The 18,151-nt window shown below is 37.1% G+C and overlaps 1 protein-coding gene across 2 annotated transcripts in view; it reads left to right on the forward strand.

The window, feature by feature from the left end:
- The window catches only part of tmem94 (transmembrane protein 94), a 34,548-nt gene extending 17,497 nt beyond the window's left edge, over nt 1–17,051 (forward strand). For both annotated transcript variants that reach the window (XM_065262992.2, XM_065262993.2), the window contains 21 exons: nt 2,940–3,044; nt 3,239–3,412; nt 3,677–3,886; nt 4,165–4,477; nt 4,779–4,952; nt 5,035–5,137; nt 6,268–6,476; nt 6,666–6,847; nt 6,949–7,090; nt 7,428–7,537; nt 7,617–7,716; nt 7,880–7,988; nt 8,241–8,430; nt 9,418–9,495; nt 9,644–9,729; nt 9,831–9,912; nt 10,017–10,174; nt 10,315–10,406; nt 12,018–12,111; nt 12,254–12,421; nt 13,992–17,051. In XM_065262992.2, the coding sequence (XP_065119064.2) occupies nt 2,940–3,044; nt 3,239–3,412; nt 3,677–3,886; nt 4,165–4,477; nt 4,779–4,952; nt 5,035–5,137; nt 6,268–6,476; nt 6,666–6,847; nt 6,949–7,090; nt 7,428–7,537; nt 7,617–7,716; nt 7,880–7,988; nt 8,241–8,430; nt 9,418–9,495; nt 9,644–9,729; nt 9,831–9,912; nt 10,017–10,174; nt 10,315–10,406; nt 12,018–12,111; nt 12,254–12,421; nt 13,992–14,064 (2,952 nt within the window). In that variant the 3' untranslated portion in view covers nt 14,065–17,051. The remainder of the gene's footprint in view (nt 1–2,939; nt 3,045–3,238; nt 3,413–3,676; nt 3,887–4,164; nt 4,478–4,778; nt 4,953–5,034; nt 5,138–6,267; nt 6,477–6,665; nt 6,848–6,948; nt 7,091–7,427; nt 7,538–7,616; nt 7,717–7,879; nt 7,989–8,240; nt 8,431–9,417; nt 9,496–9,643; nt 9,730–9,830; nt 9,913–10,016; nt 10,175–10,314; nt 10,407–12,017; nt 12,112–12,253; nt 12,422–13,991) is intronic.
- Nucleotides 17,052–18,151: the final 1,100 nt, after the last annotated feature.

Below are 18,151 nucleotides of genomic sequence, written 5' to 3' on the forward strand. Positions count from 1 at the left end.
CACCACACGCTTCTTGTGATCCTTTTTCCTTGCTCTGGACCCTCAGCTGCCATCTTTACCTTTCCAAGGATCACAGTGAAAACTTTTTTTTACTTTTCACCACCATTTTTAGTTCTTTCTCATATTTCGTTGAAATCACATGTGAAGTATGCACTTTATCTTGTTCATCCAAGTTTGCAAATCAGGTAGATTTGTATTGATTTGCAGCTTTCTCCACTTCTGTGCTCCTGATTAGTTTGGCACCCCCTGGCCTCTGTACTTGACCGTTGCCTGCCCACCTTCTGCCTGTTTGAGGTTTGCATGATAGCAAATACACTTTGTAGTGGTGGTGCTTGCCTGGACTGTATATTTTAAAGTGAAGATTCACTTTAATGTACGTTTGGAAAACTTATGCATGATCAAGACTATGGGGAAAAAGAAGTATGGGAAGTTTACATTTACATTTAAAATATCTTTTTAATCAGTATGTGTGTTCCCTGGGTTTGAACCATGACCTTTTGCGCTGCTAATGCAATGCTTTACCACTGAGCTACACAGGAGCACTTTTTGTGCTCCTGTATAGCTCAGAAGTTTCATGTGTGCATGGCCAGACTGAATTATGCTTTGTTTTCTTGAATTTTGCTTTCCATTTTAAAAATGTTGTGATTTTAAAAATGAAACGTTGAAGTTTATTGTTATATTTTGCAGCTGTGCAGCTTTTGGGAGTGCAGTTTAAGAATATGGGCCCTATCATACACCCGTCCCAATGCAACGGCACGCACAACAAAGTTTTGTTTCTAGTTTTAGCCACGCAGTTATCATTTTCACGTCTAGCCTCACGTTTTTTTAAATACCAAATGCACCTGTGTCCATCTTTTTACTCATGAGCGTGCTGGTTTTAAAATAAGTTGTGTTTAAGCCATTATTGGCACATTGCTATTTTGAGGCAAGTTGAAAATGATTATGCCATTAACCAACTAAAACCTGGTCTAAAGTTAATGACGCAGTTTTTTATTGGGTTAGTAAATAAAGGGTTCACAAAGATGCCAAATATTAAAAATGAAAGAGTTATAATGTAAAAGATTATTAATGTGTACAAAAAGATAAAAATGAAAGATAAAAAGATAAAAACGATAAAAGATAAAAACGATTGCATAATTGATAATTATTGCATGTATCAGAATTACCTATTAGCACAGCAGTAGTGACAAATTGGTTTCCTTTGCTCTTGCAAAATCACCATGTAAATAAATTACGAATCTGCCATGGTGCAAGCACAACTGGCTTTTAAAGGGAATGGGAGATGAGAATTTGATAGATACCCATGACTCATTAAGATAGGTACAACCCCTTTTGTATTCGAACACGCCTTAAGTCAGTGGTTCTCAATTCAAGTCCTCGGGCCCCCCCTCCCAGAATGTTTTAGATGTTTCCATATAAAAAACACCTGATTTCACTCATCAGGTTCCTTAAGTAACACACTAACAAGCTTATGAACTGAATCAGGTGTTTATATATATGGAGACAATGTTCCGGGAGGGGGGCCCGAGGACTGGAACTAAGAACAACCTCCCTAAGTGCCCCTGCGCCATGCCCTTAGATCGTTAAAATAGGGCCTTATTTGTGTTTTTCTGTGTGTATTTTTCTGAGAGCATTTTAAGTCACATGAAATTACATGCAAACCATTTCTGTAGTAAAACAGGATATTCAAGGATATTTAAATGTTAGGCAGACTTTGCATTCATTTGGTCATTTTTTTTTATTAAGTAAGGGATAATGTATAGGGAGCAGTTTGTTATCGCAGAAAAAGATCTAATGCAAAGCTCATTTTTATACAGACCTTCCGTGAGGAAAACGCATTTAATTTCAGTTTGAAAGTAAGACAAGACGTTCAAATGTCATGAACACACTATTAGGTATAATTTTTTTTAAATATAATTCCCGATATGTTAGTAACTCTTTCCCTGCCAGCATTTTTTTTAAAGTTGCCAGTCAGCGCCAACATTTTTATGATTTTCACAAAAGTGATAATGCCTTCCAGAAATGTTTCTTCTTAAAATATAGACCGTTTCGTCAGACGCACGTGCAGTGACGTGATATGCGTCTGCTCCGAACTTTACTTCCGGTTTAAGTTTTTTTTAATGGTCTGACTAGTTGCTTAACTGAACTCTTGAACAAATACCTCGTCGAAAATAACAAATGTTTTGGTTTCCTAGGTAATCTACGTGTTGTTATTTTTTTTATTTACTATGTTGAAAGTACTTTGTTGTTATTTATTCTTAGCGGAGTTTACCGGAAGTTACGTGTGGACCACGGACGCCGCTTGTTTATGTTGTTACTGCTGAAACCGACTATATAAACATACAATATATAAAATAAAAGAACAGACACAAAAAAACCTATTTCATCCTATCCTTCATTTGTTCTCTTTTTGTCACCTCTCAAATATGGGTAGGTTTCTTTAAATATACCAAATTTTGAACAAAAAGCTGAGATAATTGCATTTTTGTTAGACATGCAATTGAATTTTGATTTCATGTTGACTTTAAAATGCATTTGACTTCTGATACATTCACCCGCAATTAAACCTTTCCTTGTTGTGGCTCTACATTGCTGCTCTTCTTTATCTTCTGCTCAAGCGTACATTTGTGTCACAGTTTTTGTCATTCAGCTTCTTCTTTCCTAAACTACAATTCCACTCTTTACCTGCTGCAAGGTCCATGAAACCCATCTGAATTTCTCAATTAGGACGAATTACCCAAGACTGAACACTTGGCTACGGCCTCGACCTACCTCACTGTCCCAGGCTTTGTCTTGTAGAGTGTGTGTGTATGAGGATAACATCTATAATCAGATTTCAGGTTTATGAATCCTGACACTTTTGGAGAGCCAATCAGAACTGTTGGTACATGGATTTGAGAAAGATGAGACTTACACCATGTACTTGTGTGTGTGTTTAGGAGATCCTACGCTGTGTGTGGCGACACCTGGCCAGTTTGTTAAAAGGAGAATCCAGGACACTTTGTTATACCTCAAGCCTGCTGCACTCTTTGGGTTCAGTAACAGTAAGTGCTCCACCTGATATTTTACTTTTCGGTTGTAATGTGCAACAACTTCCTGTTCTTGGGAACTTTAAGTGGTACATAATATACTTAACATTGTACTTTAAAAAAAATGTATTACTTTCATACAAAAGTGTGTATTAACTCATCTGATAATGATATAACTAGCTTTTTCTTACTCATTGGCTCTCTCATAGGTGCTTTGCTGTGTGGATAAGCAGGGAATTCTCTCCTGGCCTAACCCGAGTCCTGAGACCGTTCTGTTCTTCAGTGGACGGGTCGAACCTCCTCATGACAGCCAGGATGACCTTAGAGATGATCTGTCAGTCAACTCCCTCTGCCGGACGGAGGGTGAAGAGGACAGAGATGAGGTAAGTGTAAACCAGGGCTAGTCAACTGGCGGCCCTCCAATCATCTTTGTCTGATTTAAAATCAGCGTGGTTACTTTTACCTTTCCACTTTATACATTAAACTCTTATGCTCCTTATCACATAATTAGTTTTAGATTTTAGTTTGGATTTCACACGCAGGGTCATTTTTATCATCAATACTTTTTTTAAAGGTTGTATCTAAAAATGTTTTACTATTTAGCTTCTTTTTTTCTCCTCTTTCCCATTTTCCATGTTTAACTTCAGGAAGGGGAAGCATTGCTGTGTTTGCCCGCGTTTGAACCCTCCCTTCACATTGCTGAACAGGAGCCCAGTGAGACATCACATGACACTGCCCGGTCTTCAGACACACAGCGGCAACGGCGAGGGCCGCAGACCGCTCGCTCCAAACACCCGTCTGGCTCCAATGTCAGTTTCAGCCATGAAACAGAAGGTGGAGTAGATGACATTGGCCAGGTAAGACAACACCTGTGCGTTACTATTGGGGCTTGTTTATCTGTAGGAACCACCTAGCATTGTTTTGGCAATGACACAGCCCAAGTCCCTCACAAGTGACCAGACTAATCTGTGATGCCACAGAGGCCAGGGAGTGCTTTTACGAGGACTCCTCAATGATAAAATGATATATGAATGGAAAATAGTTTTTTATAATATATGATGAGGAAATAATAATTTGTTATACAGTAAAAAAAAAATCAAGGTTATAACTGTAGGTGTTTTGTCTGTATTGCTAGCCATGCAGTATGGGTGACGGTCTGTGTGAAGCAGACGATTATGTTTGCGATTATCACCTGGAGATGTTGAGCCTGTCCCAGGATCAGCAGAATCCCGTCAGCATCCAGTTTGATGACTCCAGTTGGCAGAACCATCTCCCCTCCCTGAAGCCTCTGGGATTAAACGTCCTGCTTAACCTCTGCAATGCCACCGTCACACAGCAGCTCTGCCGATTTTCAGACCACCTCTCCAACCTGGCACTGCAGGAATCTCACGGAGCGGTTCTACCTGTCCACGTTCCCTGGGGCCTCTGCGAACTCTCTCGCCTTATAGGTGTGAATGAGCGGCACATGTTAATAAACACAATAATATGAAACTTATTTTGAAAATTAAGACTTTCTTACAAACAAATGACGAATTAATAACAGAGTCACAAATAAAGTAGAAAGTTAATTAGCCATTTTAAAATTTGTATCACACATCACCTTTTTAGCATCATATTACACTTTAAGCTTTGTAACACGTTAGACTTAATTTTATAAAAAAGTGTAATCCATGCATTCTGAATTAATGCTCTACCATCTAGGCTACGTAACATATGGTTAAGTTACTGTACTGTTCTGTCATGTGTCAGGTTTCACTCCAGGAGCAAGGGAACTGTTTAGGCATGAGAACCATCTGGCGCTGTATCAACTGCCTTCTGGAGAAAGCACCAAAGAATCTGTCCCAAGACGCCTCCAGCACTTCACCAAACGCCAGCCCCCCATCAGTCACCTCATTAGCCTGTTTGTAAGGGACAGCACTACCGGTACGAGCCAGTTTATCTATCCAGCTACATGTTTGTCCTTGGTGGTTTGTTTAGTCACTGACCTTTGCCCTTTGAATTTTAGACAATGTGCAGATGCTCTCACATGGCTCGGCCGATCTTGTTCTGGAAGCCTGCACGGATATCTGGGATGGAGCGGACATCTATCCTCTGTCTGGCTCTGATAGGTCAGTGACACAAGTTTAGAGACTCACACTAGTCTTTTGGTTTTCCTATTAAGCAATATGACTTGCACCTATAAGTTGGTTAGTTCTGCCATTTGTCGACTAGTTGGTTAGTACAGCCATTTGTTGACTAGTTTGTTAGTTCATCCATTTGTCGACTACTTGGTTAGCTCAGCTAGTTTTTGACTAGTTGGTTGGTTAGTTCAGCCATTTGTCAACTAGTTGATTATTTCAGCCATTTGTTGACTACTTGGTTAGCTCAGCTAGTTGTTGATTAGTTGATTGGTTGGTTCAGCCATTTTTCAACTAGTTGGTTGGTTAGTTTAACAATTTTTTGACCACTTGGTTAGTTCAGCCATTTATCAACTAGTTGATTAGTTCAGCCATTTGTCAACTAGTTGATTAGTTCAGCCATTTGTCAACTAGTTTGTCAGCTTAGCCAGTTGTCGACTAGTTAATTATTGAATTAATTTGTTGACTAGTTGGTTAGTTCAGCCATTTTCAACTAGTTTGCTTGTTCAACCATTTGTTGACTACTTGGTTGTCACCTAGTTGGTTAGTTTAGTCATTTGTTGACAAGTTGGTTGGTTGGTTGGTTGGTTAGTTCAGTGATTTGTCAACTAGGTGGTTGGTTTAGCTAGTTGTCGACTAGTTGGTCAATTCCATAATTTGTCAACTTGTTGGTTAATTTCGTAATTTGTTGTCTTGTTGGATAATTTTGTCATTTGTCGACTTGTTGGTTAATTACGTCATTTGCCGACAAGTTGTTTAGTTCAGCCATTTGTCGACTAGTTGGTTAATTCATTCATTTGTCGACTAGCTTGTTGGTTCAGCTATTTGTCGACTAGTTAGTTAACTAACCCACTGGTAGACAAGTGGCTGAACTAAGGCATTCGTCGATTGACTGTGTATCATGTGGTTTTATTTGAGTTTCTTTTATATTTGGTGACATCAGGAGACATATTCCATTGTATTGTGTGCCAGGTAGGTAATTAATCGGGTACGTTTCTGGTCATGTAGGTAAAGTAAACCTTAAGTAGTCATGCAAGTCCTATACTCAATTCCTAACTAGTGTGTTACCAAAACTAATATTCTGGTGAGTTGACTAAAACATTGTTTTTCTGCCCCCATAGGAAGAAAATTTTAGATTTCTACCAACGTGCCTGTCTGTCTGGATACTGTTCTGCTTTTGCCTATAAGCCTATGCAGGTGGCATTGTCCAGTCAACTTAATGGCAAGTGTGTGGAGTTGGCCCCTGGCCCCACACTTTTCTCAGGGGTGGAGCTCCCCAGCACCACTCCCATCAAACATGGCAGCCGCAGGAACAGCTGGAGCTCTGATGGTGAGAGGGATGGTCTGGGTTGTAGATCTCAGAATTTTTTTTTTTAGTCTTTTCACAATATTCAATATGCTCAGTATCTCAGTATGCATGTGTGTATTTGCTCTAAAATGGCTAAAATAGTGAAACAATTGTAGGGCAAACTGTTTAGTATGTGAAAAATCCCTTTGTGAACTTTTTTTTGTGCATCAGAGGGTATTGGAGAAGGTTTGGAGAAGGAGGACTGTGTGCAGGCGCTGAGCGGTCAGATCTTCATGGGCATGGTGTCGTCCCAATTCCAGGCCAGGTTGGACACTGTGAGACTCATTGAAAACCTGGTGGGAGCCTGTATTCGCTTTGTGTACTTCTCCATGGAGGACGAGCTGCGCAGCAAAGTAAGACGCTGATCGATAAACCTACTCACTCAAATTGGGATTTCACAATACTATTTGTCGTGTTATATTTAGTCACCTCTTAATGTTGTGTGTATGTAAAGGTGTTTGCAGAAAAGATGGGTTTGGAGACAGGCTGGAACTGTCACATCTCTCTGACTCCAAATGGAGATGGTCCCTGTGATGGCGCTCCATCCAGCCCTAGCCAAGCAGGATCTCTACATGACGATCTTCTGCAGGGTCACGGTAAGTGTTTGTCTGCATAAAAAATTACATATCAAAATATTTGATTATTATGCAAAACTATTACCAAATAAACTCTAAATACACACTTGGACATAGAATATTAATTTAAGGTTAATTTATTATTATACAAGATAAGAAAGGCGACAAAGTGATACAAGACACATTAAGCATCTTCGAAAAAATACGTTCCTTGAGTTTACACAGAAATATTTGACTGCAACTGACCAATCAGAATTGAGTAGCTAAAAGAGCCGTAGCGTATTAAAGCCGTTTATTATTGCTATTAGATGAATGCGGTGTTCTGCTTTTTTGTTGTTGACCTTTTTTGTGTTCTTAGACTCTCGCGATGATGTGGAAGGTCCACTCTTGCTTGAAGACCAATCAGATCTCGCCAGCTTCCAACCCACTGACAGCGACGTTCCCAGTTTCCTGGAAGACTGTAACAGAGTAAGCATAGTCTGCTCCAGTAGCGCTCTATGACATCACTTCAAATGCAGATGTGAAACCTTTCGTTGTTCTTCCATAGGCCAAACTGCCTCGTGGTATCCATCAGGTTCGTCCTCATTTGAAGAACATAGATAATGTGCCTCTACTGGTGCCCCTTTTCACAGACTGTACCCCTGAAAGTGAGTGAACCAATGCAATAAAAAGACTTACAAGAATGTTTTTTTATCCATTTGCATCATCATGGGAATGTCGTAGAAATTATCAAATGCATTTAAATTACTCCACATTAAAACAATGTATGTTCTGAGACCCATGTTGATCTTTGTGACTGTGCCTTTTCAGCCATGTGTGAAATGATGAAGATCATGCAGGAGAACAGAGAGGTCACCTGTTGTTTGGGGAGCTCTGCAAATTTTCGGAACAGTTGCCTGTTCCTGCAGAGTGACATAAGGTGGGCAGCAAATGCAAATTATTTGAGTGTCACCGTATACAGATTGCACCGTGTTATTAATAAGAGTAATCAAAGGTTTTATCATATTTCTTTGTTACATGATTGTTTTCATTATGGCTCTGCAAAAAAACTGCTTAAACCAGCCTGTGCACGAGTATGGCCAGGCTGGGAGATTAGCTACCACCAGCAAACTGCATCATTAAATAAACTTAATCTAATATCATATATATCAATCTTTTTATGTGTTTTTAGTATTTCTCTGGATCCTCTCTACCCATCCCGGTGTTCATGGGAGACCTTTGGCTATGCTGCTGGTTGTGGGCTAAATGGAGACTCTGATGAGCTCTCACCAATGGGACTCAGTGGTCGTCTCAACAGCCTCGCTTGCTCTGTGTCCTTCCATCAGGGCGAGAGCGTCAGCATGGTCAGACTCATAGAGCAGGTACAGGCGGATATTAAACAATTACAGTAGAGACTTTAGTATTCCTATAGCTTAAACAGCACAGTATAACAATTGCAACCTGAGTTTATGGGTTCGATTAGCAGGAAATGCATGTCGAAATAAAATAGACATAAAATGTGACTACAGTGGTTCAATCTTCATTTCATGACGTGACAAAAATACTTTTTGTACTTATAAAATTAGTTTCCGCTGCGTATTCATAAAAGAAGTGAATGCATGTGTTGAACACCGGCATTTATTCCTCAACTAGTAGACCATTGAATGAGCAATACAAAGGTCATGGTGTTCAGTTCCCAGGGATTACACATACTGATAAAATGTATACCTTGAATGAATAAAAGTGTCTGCCACATGCATAAACATAATGTAATGTAGCATTGTGTGTCTGCCATAGATTTATCAATGGTTCATTGATGCCCTATTAAGGGCTCGCATCAATAAATCTATGTATCTATGTCTATGGCTGACACCATGCATCTATAATGCATCTATGTACAGCAGGAAAAATAAGTATTTGAGACATTAGTATTTTTTATCAGTAAGTGGGCTATTGACACAAAATTTCCACCAGATGTAGCCATCAAGCCAAATATCGAATTCATACAAAGAAATCAGAACATTTAAGTATACAAGTTGAGTCATAATAACTAAAGTGAAGTGACACATATAAGTATTGAGCACATGAAGAGAACAAGGTGCAAAATGGCATAGAAAGCCAGGAGATCACATGAAATCTGTCTGTATTGAGAGAGAAACCCTGCCCCTTATCAGTACTAATTGATATCAGCTGCTTAAGTCCTAATTGATGGCCTATAAAGGCTTCTCATTATCCAGGAGGCACACAGGAAAGACTTCATGATGTTTAAAAGCAAAGAACTCTCTCAAGATCTTCGTAATCTTATCGTTGAAAAGCATTAAAATGTTTTTTATTTAGTGAAAGACATTTTATCTTCCATATATCTCTAGGCAAGACACACCACCTACGGCATTCGCAAGTGCTTCCTGTTTCTACTGCAGTGTCAGTTGACCCTGGTCATCATTCAGGTAAGAATAAGACTGCATATGAAGTTGTAATGAAGCCTTTTTTAAAGTGGTACAACCACCTACTGTATCAACACACGTGACACGCTCAAGCACCATCTACATCTTGTACTATGTATTGTGTTGGTAATCTAACATTTCATGGTTGTAGTTCCTGGCATGCCTCATTCAGCTGCCCCCTCCCATGAACATCACAGACATACTTTGGCTATCCTGCTTTTGTTACCCCTTGCTAAGGTAAGAAAAAAAAACACCCACATGTTGGATGGTTAAGGAAATAATCTGTTTACTGACTCTTGTACCTGTGATCATTCTAAATAAATATTTGGAATTTTCAGCGTGTCCTTTCTGGGAAAACCTCCTGATAGTTCAGTGATGACAGTTGCTACTGGAAAGAATTTGGACGCAATACCACGCAAGGTCAGTCATGAGACCACACGGTGCCCTTTCTGAACTGTAAACTATTTAAACTGACTAGACATGGTGCCTACGTGCATTCAGGTTATTTTTTGACAACCCCACAGACGCAGCAGTACTTCCTGGGCTGGTTCCTGTTGAAGTTTGGTCTGACGATATTGGCCTACTTAGTCGGTTTTGGGTTTTCTCTACAGGAAGTGTGTTCAAGAACAGCGAACGTCAATATTACCAGATCAGTTAACTGCTCGAACATACTTGCATTCAGGTACACACAATCACACGTGTTTGTTTATCTGTCATGATGCCCTACCACCTGAAGCAAATGCGCACTCAAATGAAATATTATTCCTTCTTACATGTATTACGAATTGGTTTTGAGTCCTTATCACTGATTCATATCTGCAGCTCCAAGGATGGCCCTCAATGGTTCGGTGAATTATCCAATGGGCTGCTTCTGATTCAGAAAGTCATGGCAGGTTTCCTGGCTTTGCACACAGGTAACTTCTGAAAAACATATTTAGATGCTTTTATATTGGTGTGGATGGCTATTGAAAATGAATAACCTAATTTTGTCTATACTTACAACCTGTGGCGGCTCCTGACTGCTCATCCGAGGGGCGCAAATTCAAATTATGCGTTCGGAGTATCATATGTGCAAAATATGCGTCATGTGCATCATGTGTTTTGTCAAAATAAGGGCCTGCTGCACACCCGTCAAAACCGTTTATGATAAAAGAGACGCAAGGCACTCACTTAACAGTAAACTCTGATTACGCATGAGATTATGCGAGTATCTGGCAAACGCGAGCGTCTCTCTTATCATAAACCCTTTAGATGCGTTTGCAGCAGGCACTTATTTTGGCAAGACACGTGATGCACACAGGATCTCTCGATGCGCAGAACACATATTTTGAAATTACGAACCACACACATGACGGGCTACATACATGTTGTGACGAACTTCATATTAACTCTTTCCCCGCCATTGACGAGATATCTCGTCAATTAAGAGAAAACGCTTCCCCGCCAATGACGAGATTTTCCGTCTTTCCGCAATACCGCTATTATTATTATATTACCGCAACTTTTTAAAACCGGAAGTATTGCCCTATGGCAAGCTGCTGCATGTCCGTGTCTGTTTTAAAGATCGCTCTGAATGGGATCTCTATGAAAAGTCCGTCACAAAAATGGAATTATTTTTGCTTTTTGCTCAAAATATGGTGTTTTTGCAAAAACCTACCCATATTCAAAAGCTGATTGCAAAAGAACCACTAAAGGTAGGATGAAACGTTATTTTTTGTTTGAAAGCAGAGGGTCTGTTCTTTCATTTGGTATATTGTATGTTTATTTATTTAAAGAAGAAAATTTTCTGGAAGGCATTAAACTTTGGTGAAAATCATGAAAAACGCTGGCGCTGGCTGGCAACTTTTTTTAAAAACGCTGGCGGTGAAAGAGTTAAGCGCCCTCGAAAAAAGAAGTCGCTGGCCGCCACTGCTTACAACACACATTAATGTGTTAACCTCATTCCAATGACATTACATACATTTCAGATGGTTTAAACCACAATAAGGTGTCATGACCTACGTTTCGCAATCTGTTGTGTTTTGTCATTAAGTTTTTTTTTTTGGCAATTTTAAATTCATTAATTAAATGATAAAATAAAATCGCAAAATATGTTCCAAAATTAAATATTAAATGCTAAAATAAAAATTAAAACATTAAATTATATTATTATTTTATTATTATTTTATTTTGATAATGCATCTTCACTTTCAAATTAAAAAATTTTAAATTCACTTGATGATTTGACATTAAAGTTTCACTACAATCTCAAGCCAATAATAAAATTAAAAGGCGAATGGCAAAAAAATCGGCATTAATTTAAAATCGGCCGACAAAAAATTTCCAAAATGAAGGGCATAGATATATAAAAATAAGTTAATAATATAAAAAGTTGAATAAGAGTAAGAATGTTTGTTAAAAACTATAAAAAATAGTAATATGAATGTAATATGTACAATTTATTTAGATCAAATAAAATTATTTTTAGATTTTCCATATCTGTAAAGCGTGTATATTTATTTCTCAAACCAAACTTTTTGTTCCAGTGGTCATCTCTCTGAGCTACGTGCACCGTTCCCAGCCCTTGTGGAGGAAGAACCCTTTCAGTAACACATGGTGGTGCCTGACTGTACCTGTGGTGTGAGTGTCTGACACATGATTCACACTTCATATGATTCACTAGTACACATGCAACACATGAGAGATGTCCACATAAAAGTCAACCATTTTCTGTTGGTTTGTGATCATTGGACTTAACTTAATTTGATTTTCTCTGTCACAGGTTGTTGGGGCAGGTAGTGCAAGCTGTGATAGATTATCATTTATGGCAGGACAGGAGTACAGAAGTCTTCACATTAGATCACTTTCCCTTGATGGTCTGGCTCTTGGTTTCTCTGTCCATTGTACTTGTGGTGCTACTCAACGAAGCAGTCAAACTGCAAGAAATCAGGTGAGAGACTAAAGCCCTGAGTATAGTGTGTTTTTTACACATACATGAGCGTACGCACAAAGATGAACGCACAGCCTTGCAAAGCATAGTTAATTTGACTCATACACGTGCGCTGACGTTCAACGCATGCGCATTGCGACAATTTGCAAAACTTCTCGTGGCCACCCTACTGATGACAAAAATTTTGTCACGTGCACTGTATGGTGACCCTTGCGTACGCGTAAAAAATGGACCATATTTTGGCCTTAAGACTGTGTTTACAAGACAACGATGATATAAAACTGACAAATGAAAAAATTGTCACACATGTAAAAATATCCTGTAAAAAAGTCTTTCCCAACCAGGGAGCCAGGGCCCACAGGGAGGCTTCAGCAGACTTCCAAGGGGACGTCAAGATGACTTATTATATAAAATTGGACATAACAAGCATTAAAATAAGCTAAAACAAGCAAAAATCAAGATGTTTTTAATTTTTTTGGCCATTTTAGTAGCGAATATACTATAGACCCCTTCAAGGTTTGTAAACATTGAATGACTATCGGGTGCGCGCGCAGCATGGGGTCAAACTGTTCATACAATCGAGGCTTTAAAATTTAATCTAACAGGGCTGAAAAATGATGACTTACCTCAAATGAAGTGAGCACTACAATCACAAGCCTCTTAGATATTTGTATTGTTCCAGTCTGCACGTTAATAGCTTGCAGCCGCAGATGTTGTATTTTTTTGTTTTTGAGATTCTGCATGAATCGCGAAAACTTAACGGAAGACCTGGCGCGATTTTCAGAGCCCACGACGTAAGTAGGCATTTTTACGATACCGAATAACACGCAACTCAATCTGCTGTAATTACTTTTCTGACCCCGACATGCGCAGTGGAAACCGCCTGTGACGTAAACCGTGAAGGGGTCTATATAGTACTATTTATACTATCTATACAGTCATTCCAAGTTCTATTTTATTTTATGTGGAAATTTTTTTGGGGGGCCTTCAAATATTGTTGTGGGCAACTAGGGGGCCCTGAAGTGAAAAAGGTTGGGAATGGGAACCACTGCTATAATGTTTACCAGGGCAGTAGATTGCGATGTTACCTAGAAGCACTACACGCCTGAAAATTTTTCTACAGAGCGATAAATACAATCGATCAAGACAGTGAAAGTATCGACCGAAGATGATGTAGGGTTTAAGTGACCCAACAACATTTTCTGGAGAAGATTGAGTAAAAAAAAATTGAGCAGCACAAACATAGGTCGCAGACTCGCCGTTTTTGTTTTGGTTATACTCACGCATGCCCATAGACTGAATTAATACAAACATGATGTCACCATTATCACAGATTCCAGATTCTCAATTTCATAGTTTAAATGGAGACGACAAGGTGTCATTTTATAAAAACATGCCGTTTGAAAATCATTTTCGAAAGTTTGCATTTTCAGGGCCCCAAAATGCTGTTGTGTAAACAAACAGCCATACCCCATAAAAATATCATAACAGACAATAGAAGAATCTGAAAATTTCTTGCAAATCCCTTAATTTCACTTGATCCTAAATATACATTTTGTGCTGATTTCAGGGTACGTGTGCGGTACCAGAAGAGACAGAAGCTTCAGTTTGAGACTAAACTGGGCATGAACTCTCCCTTCTGACCTGGATCTGCTCAGGGCCGCATGTTTGTAGCTTCCTGATTATTTCATGGAGAAGACAAACCCTGAATGTTTCAGATTTCTCATAGCAGAGCTCTTCCTACCACACCTCTAATGGGCAAAACTGTATTTCTGCCTAAATGAGGGGCAGCTTTTTGTTTTGTTTTTTTAATTGGTGAAATGTTTAAAAGGTGAGGAGTTTTTATTTTTGTCATTTTAGGGGCAGTGACCCGCATGCTGCTTTGGATCTAGCAGGGTAATTTATTTGAGGACTTGTTTATTTGTGAGGCCATTCATTAAAACCTCATAACTGTAGTGCACAATAGTGTATATACCAAAATTTACAATGGAGGGCTAAATTAGCATGATTTATTTTCTTTGTTATCAACTGTCGTGCAATTTTAAGATTATCTTTCAGTTCAGCTAAAAATGAAATGAAAGTAGGGATGCATAACGATTAATCGCGATTAATCTATAGCAGAATAAAAGTTTTTGTTTACATCATATATGTGTGTGACCTGTGTATAATAACTTTAAATAGATAAATGCGCACACACATGCATGTATATATTTAAGAAATGTTTACATGTGTATATACGTTTGTATATTTATGTATAATTTATATTATATATAAATATTTAATATAAAAAAAAATCTTAAAATTATACATGGATGTGTGCACATTTATATATACATAATTATTATACACAGTTCACACACACACATATATATGATGTAAATAAAAACTTTTATTCTGCTATAGATTAATCGCGATTAATCGTTATGCATCCCTAAATGAAACAATCGGCTGCTTACACATTGATCTTTAGATATTTTTTCTCTTGTTTTATGCATGTGTATCTTTGTAACACCCAGGTGTGTTTCATGAAGTTCACTTACCACATCAGAAGAGCTTGCAGCCTGTTTTAACAGGTTATAATGTGAATCTCACCTCATATTGAGAGGGGAAATATTTAATTCACTTTTATTTTGTAATTATGATGTTATATTAACAATGCATAAGCAAGTGAATATGTTTTAATTCCCCAATATCAGCCAGAGCCAATTAAGGTTTAGATATAGTCAGCATAACACTTAAAATTTTTAAGGTAAGGCTTAAAATTTGTTTTTGTAATACAAATTAATTTCAAATGCATATCAATAACCACAGACATGCTGGGTTTGAAACTTTTAGCCACTTTTGATCTCCATTTTTAGTCTTGAGTCTATTTTTATCTCTTGTTACTTCATATTGGGAACTCTAAGCTTTTGTCCAGACAAAACAGAAGCTATTTTTATCAAACGCCTGATAAAAATGAAATAAACGCCTCTTCACTAGGCTTTTTGAAATGTTTTGATCTGTGATTGTAAGTCAGAATGCACTGAAATCAACTGCATTCAAAAAGATGCCTAAGTAATTTCTCATTGAACAGCGGGATGTTGAGAAATATTTTTAGAGTTCAGATTTCTACAGCTGTAAATAATATATCTAACTATGGATGGAGACTTTGTTGTATTTTATGCAATTTCTTTGTTTCTTCATCTAGAGTTTTTACTAGTTGATGGTAAAGAGAGATGTTTAACTTTTTTTCTGTTCTACCTCTAGATTCTCGCGGTATAGTTAAAATCTTACTGGGTTAATTAATGTAATTTATATGGTTGTTCTGCAGCTATGGAATGTAAGGGGCTTGTTCAGTTTCACCTATGTGTTTTAAAGATCAGACTCTGAAAAACACTGCAAATGTATTTTCTGACAGTTACCAGCTAACCTCTAAACTACCAGCATACAAATAGTATAATTTCTGTTAAGGGAAACTTACACCTTCTTTGTACATAAATCATCTTACTAACCTAAACAAATCAAATAGAGAATTTGGGACGATGCGGCCTGAATGAGTGTGACATTTAGTGCTTGAAGGCATCATGGGAACTCTATAACTTTTTTTATTTTGGGTGTGTTCTTACAGAACCTGCCTTCCCATCTATATGGCATTGAACTCAGTCTGTATTTTTTCTATATAAAGTCTTAACTAATTTTTTGTTCCTGTTTAACTACTGGTGTGGTTAAATCACAACTACGTACTGTAACATGTAATCTCCACAGCAGCTGGTTTACAAAAGTTCATGTTAACATTTAATGATTGCCACCTTACAGCCTTGTTTATAATACTGTCTGCATCTAAAGATTGCCATAGTAACCAAATGTTCATGAAAATATGTTATGTATTTTTGGTAAACATTTCTTATCATGTGTGTGCGTTAAGAGGTGACGCTGGCCCATTTGTGGTTCAATAAAATTATAGGGCTGTTTAGCATCACGGCTGTATAACTACATCTCCCTAATTCAGATTTTTTCTAAGTAATTGAAAGATAGTCAGTAAAGGAAATCCTGCTGTTGTTTTATTTATTATTTTTTCTTTATTAATTGGTGCTGAATTGGTGGCATTTGAGGAAATGTACAATTAATTGTAAAATTACAACCTGCAAAGGGGTAAAATTGGTTTTAATAGGCACTGATATGGTATGATGTATTGTAACAGGAGACATGTTTGTGAGCAGTGTTTTTGTACAGCAAGCTTTTTTGTAATTATTTTCTCTCTGCACATTTTTTGATGTATGCATGAGAAAGACCATAGAATGCAATGCTGTTAAATGTTTCTTTATAGCTTTATTCACTGCTGAAAATGTTGAGTCAGTCATGCATGGATGAAATTTTTTTTACTTGAAGCTTCTTCTAACGGACAAATGTGCTGTAACCAGATCTGTAAACCAGGCATATGAATTACATTTTTTTAAAACATGTGAAATAATGTGCCTGGGCTGTAACCTGCACTGATTGACTCAACATACAAATATTTGCTATTTATGAATGTTCATAAAATTTATACATGTTGTACAGTTTGTATTTTTTTAAGATGTCTTTGACACCTCCCCCTGATTATTTGTGAATCAATAATGTTATGTTAATAAATATGTTCACATGCTCTCAAGTCTGTTGTTATGAGGAATGTTTACATTTGTTATTTAAGTAGGGACAACTTTGACATGTTGCCCAACTTACTCTTGAATTGTCAGAGTTGTGAATTTCAGTTTTAGGGCTATTGAAACCGTGCTATGTCAAGCAGATCTATTGGAATACATGGAAAATTGACTACTTTTACATGTGAACAATTCGCAATTCAATTCGCATGCATAATATTTTTGAGAGACATCTATCTGGAAAAATTCAGAATATTTCTAATGTATTTATTATTTTTTATATATTATTATATTATATATTATTTGTATATATATTAGTGCTGGGCATAGATTAATCTAGATTAATCTCATAAAAAATAAAAGTTTTTTGCATAATATTAATTTAGATTAATCTCATACAAAATAAAAGTGTGCCGTGTGTAAATATGTATATTTACACACACACACATATTTAAGAAATGTTTTATTTATATATCGTTTTTATTTATATATAATATAGAATATATAAAAATATAAATAAATAAATAAATAAATATACACACGCACACACACACATGTAAATGTTTTTTAAATACATACATGAATGTATGTGTATTTAAATATACATAAGAATTACACACAGCACAAACAAAAATTATTTTCATTTACAAAAATTACTTTTATTTTGTATGAGATTAATCTAGATTAATCTATGCCCCGCACTAAAATATATTATATTTTATATACATTTGTTATTTATTTTTACATTATGAAAAGTCTAGTTAACCTAATCAAATTGAATATCTCACTGTACATAATGTGATTAAATCATTGTATGTATTGTAAATACAACAAGAGCTTTTCTGGGGGCAAGATGGAACACTGGGATTTCTTTCTTCAAATCAAGATTTTTAACTAAATTTGTCATTTAAGGGAGGTCAAGACTACCCTATAAACACAAACACATTTTTCTGCATAAAATGTACAATGATGTTTAACAGATTTGAGTATTATGAGCTATGTTGCATGTTTGAATTTCAAAAGTTAGATTTTAAAAATGTTACTCATTGAGATTTGTTTGAGAAACGTATTGTAACTTTGTTTTCATTCAGATAAACCGTAGCTTGCTGTG

Source organism: Paramisgurnus dabryanus, chromosome 1, assembly GCF_030506205.2.
Source record: "Paramisgurnus dabryanus chromosome 1, PD_genome_1.1, whole genome shotgun sequence".
NCBI classification, from domain to species: domain Eukaryota; kingdom Metazoa; phylum Chordata; class Actinopteri; order Cypriniformes; family Cobitidae; genus Paramisgurnus; species Paramisgurnus dabryanus.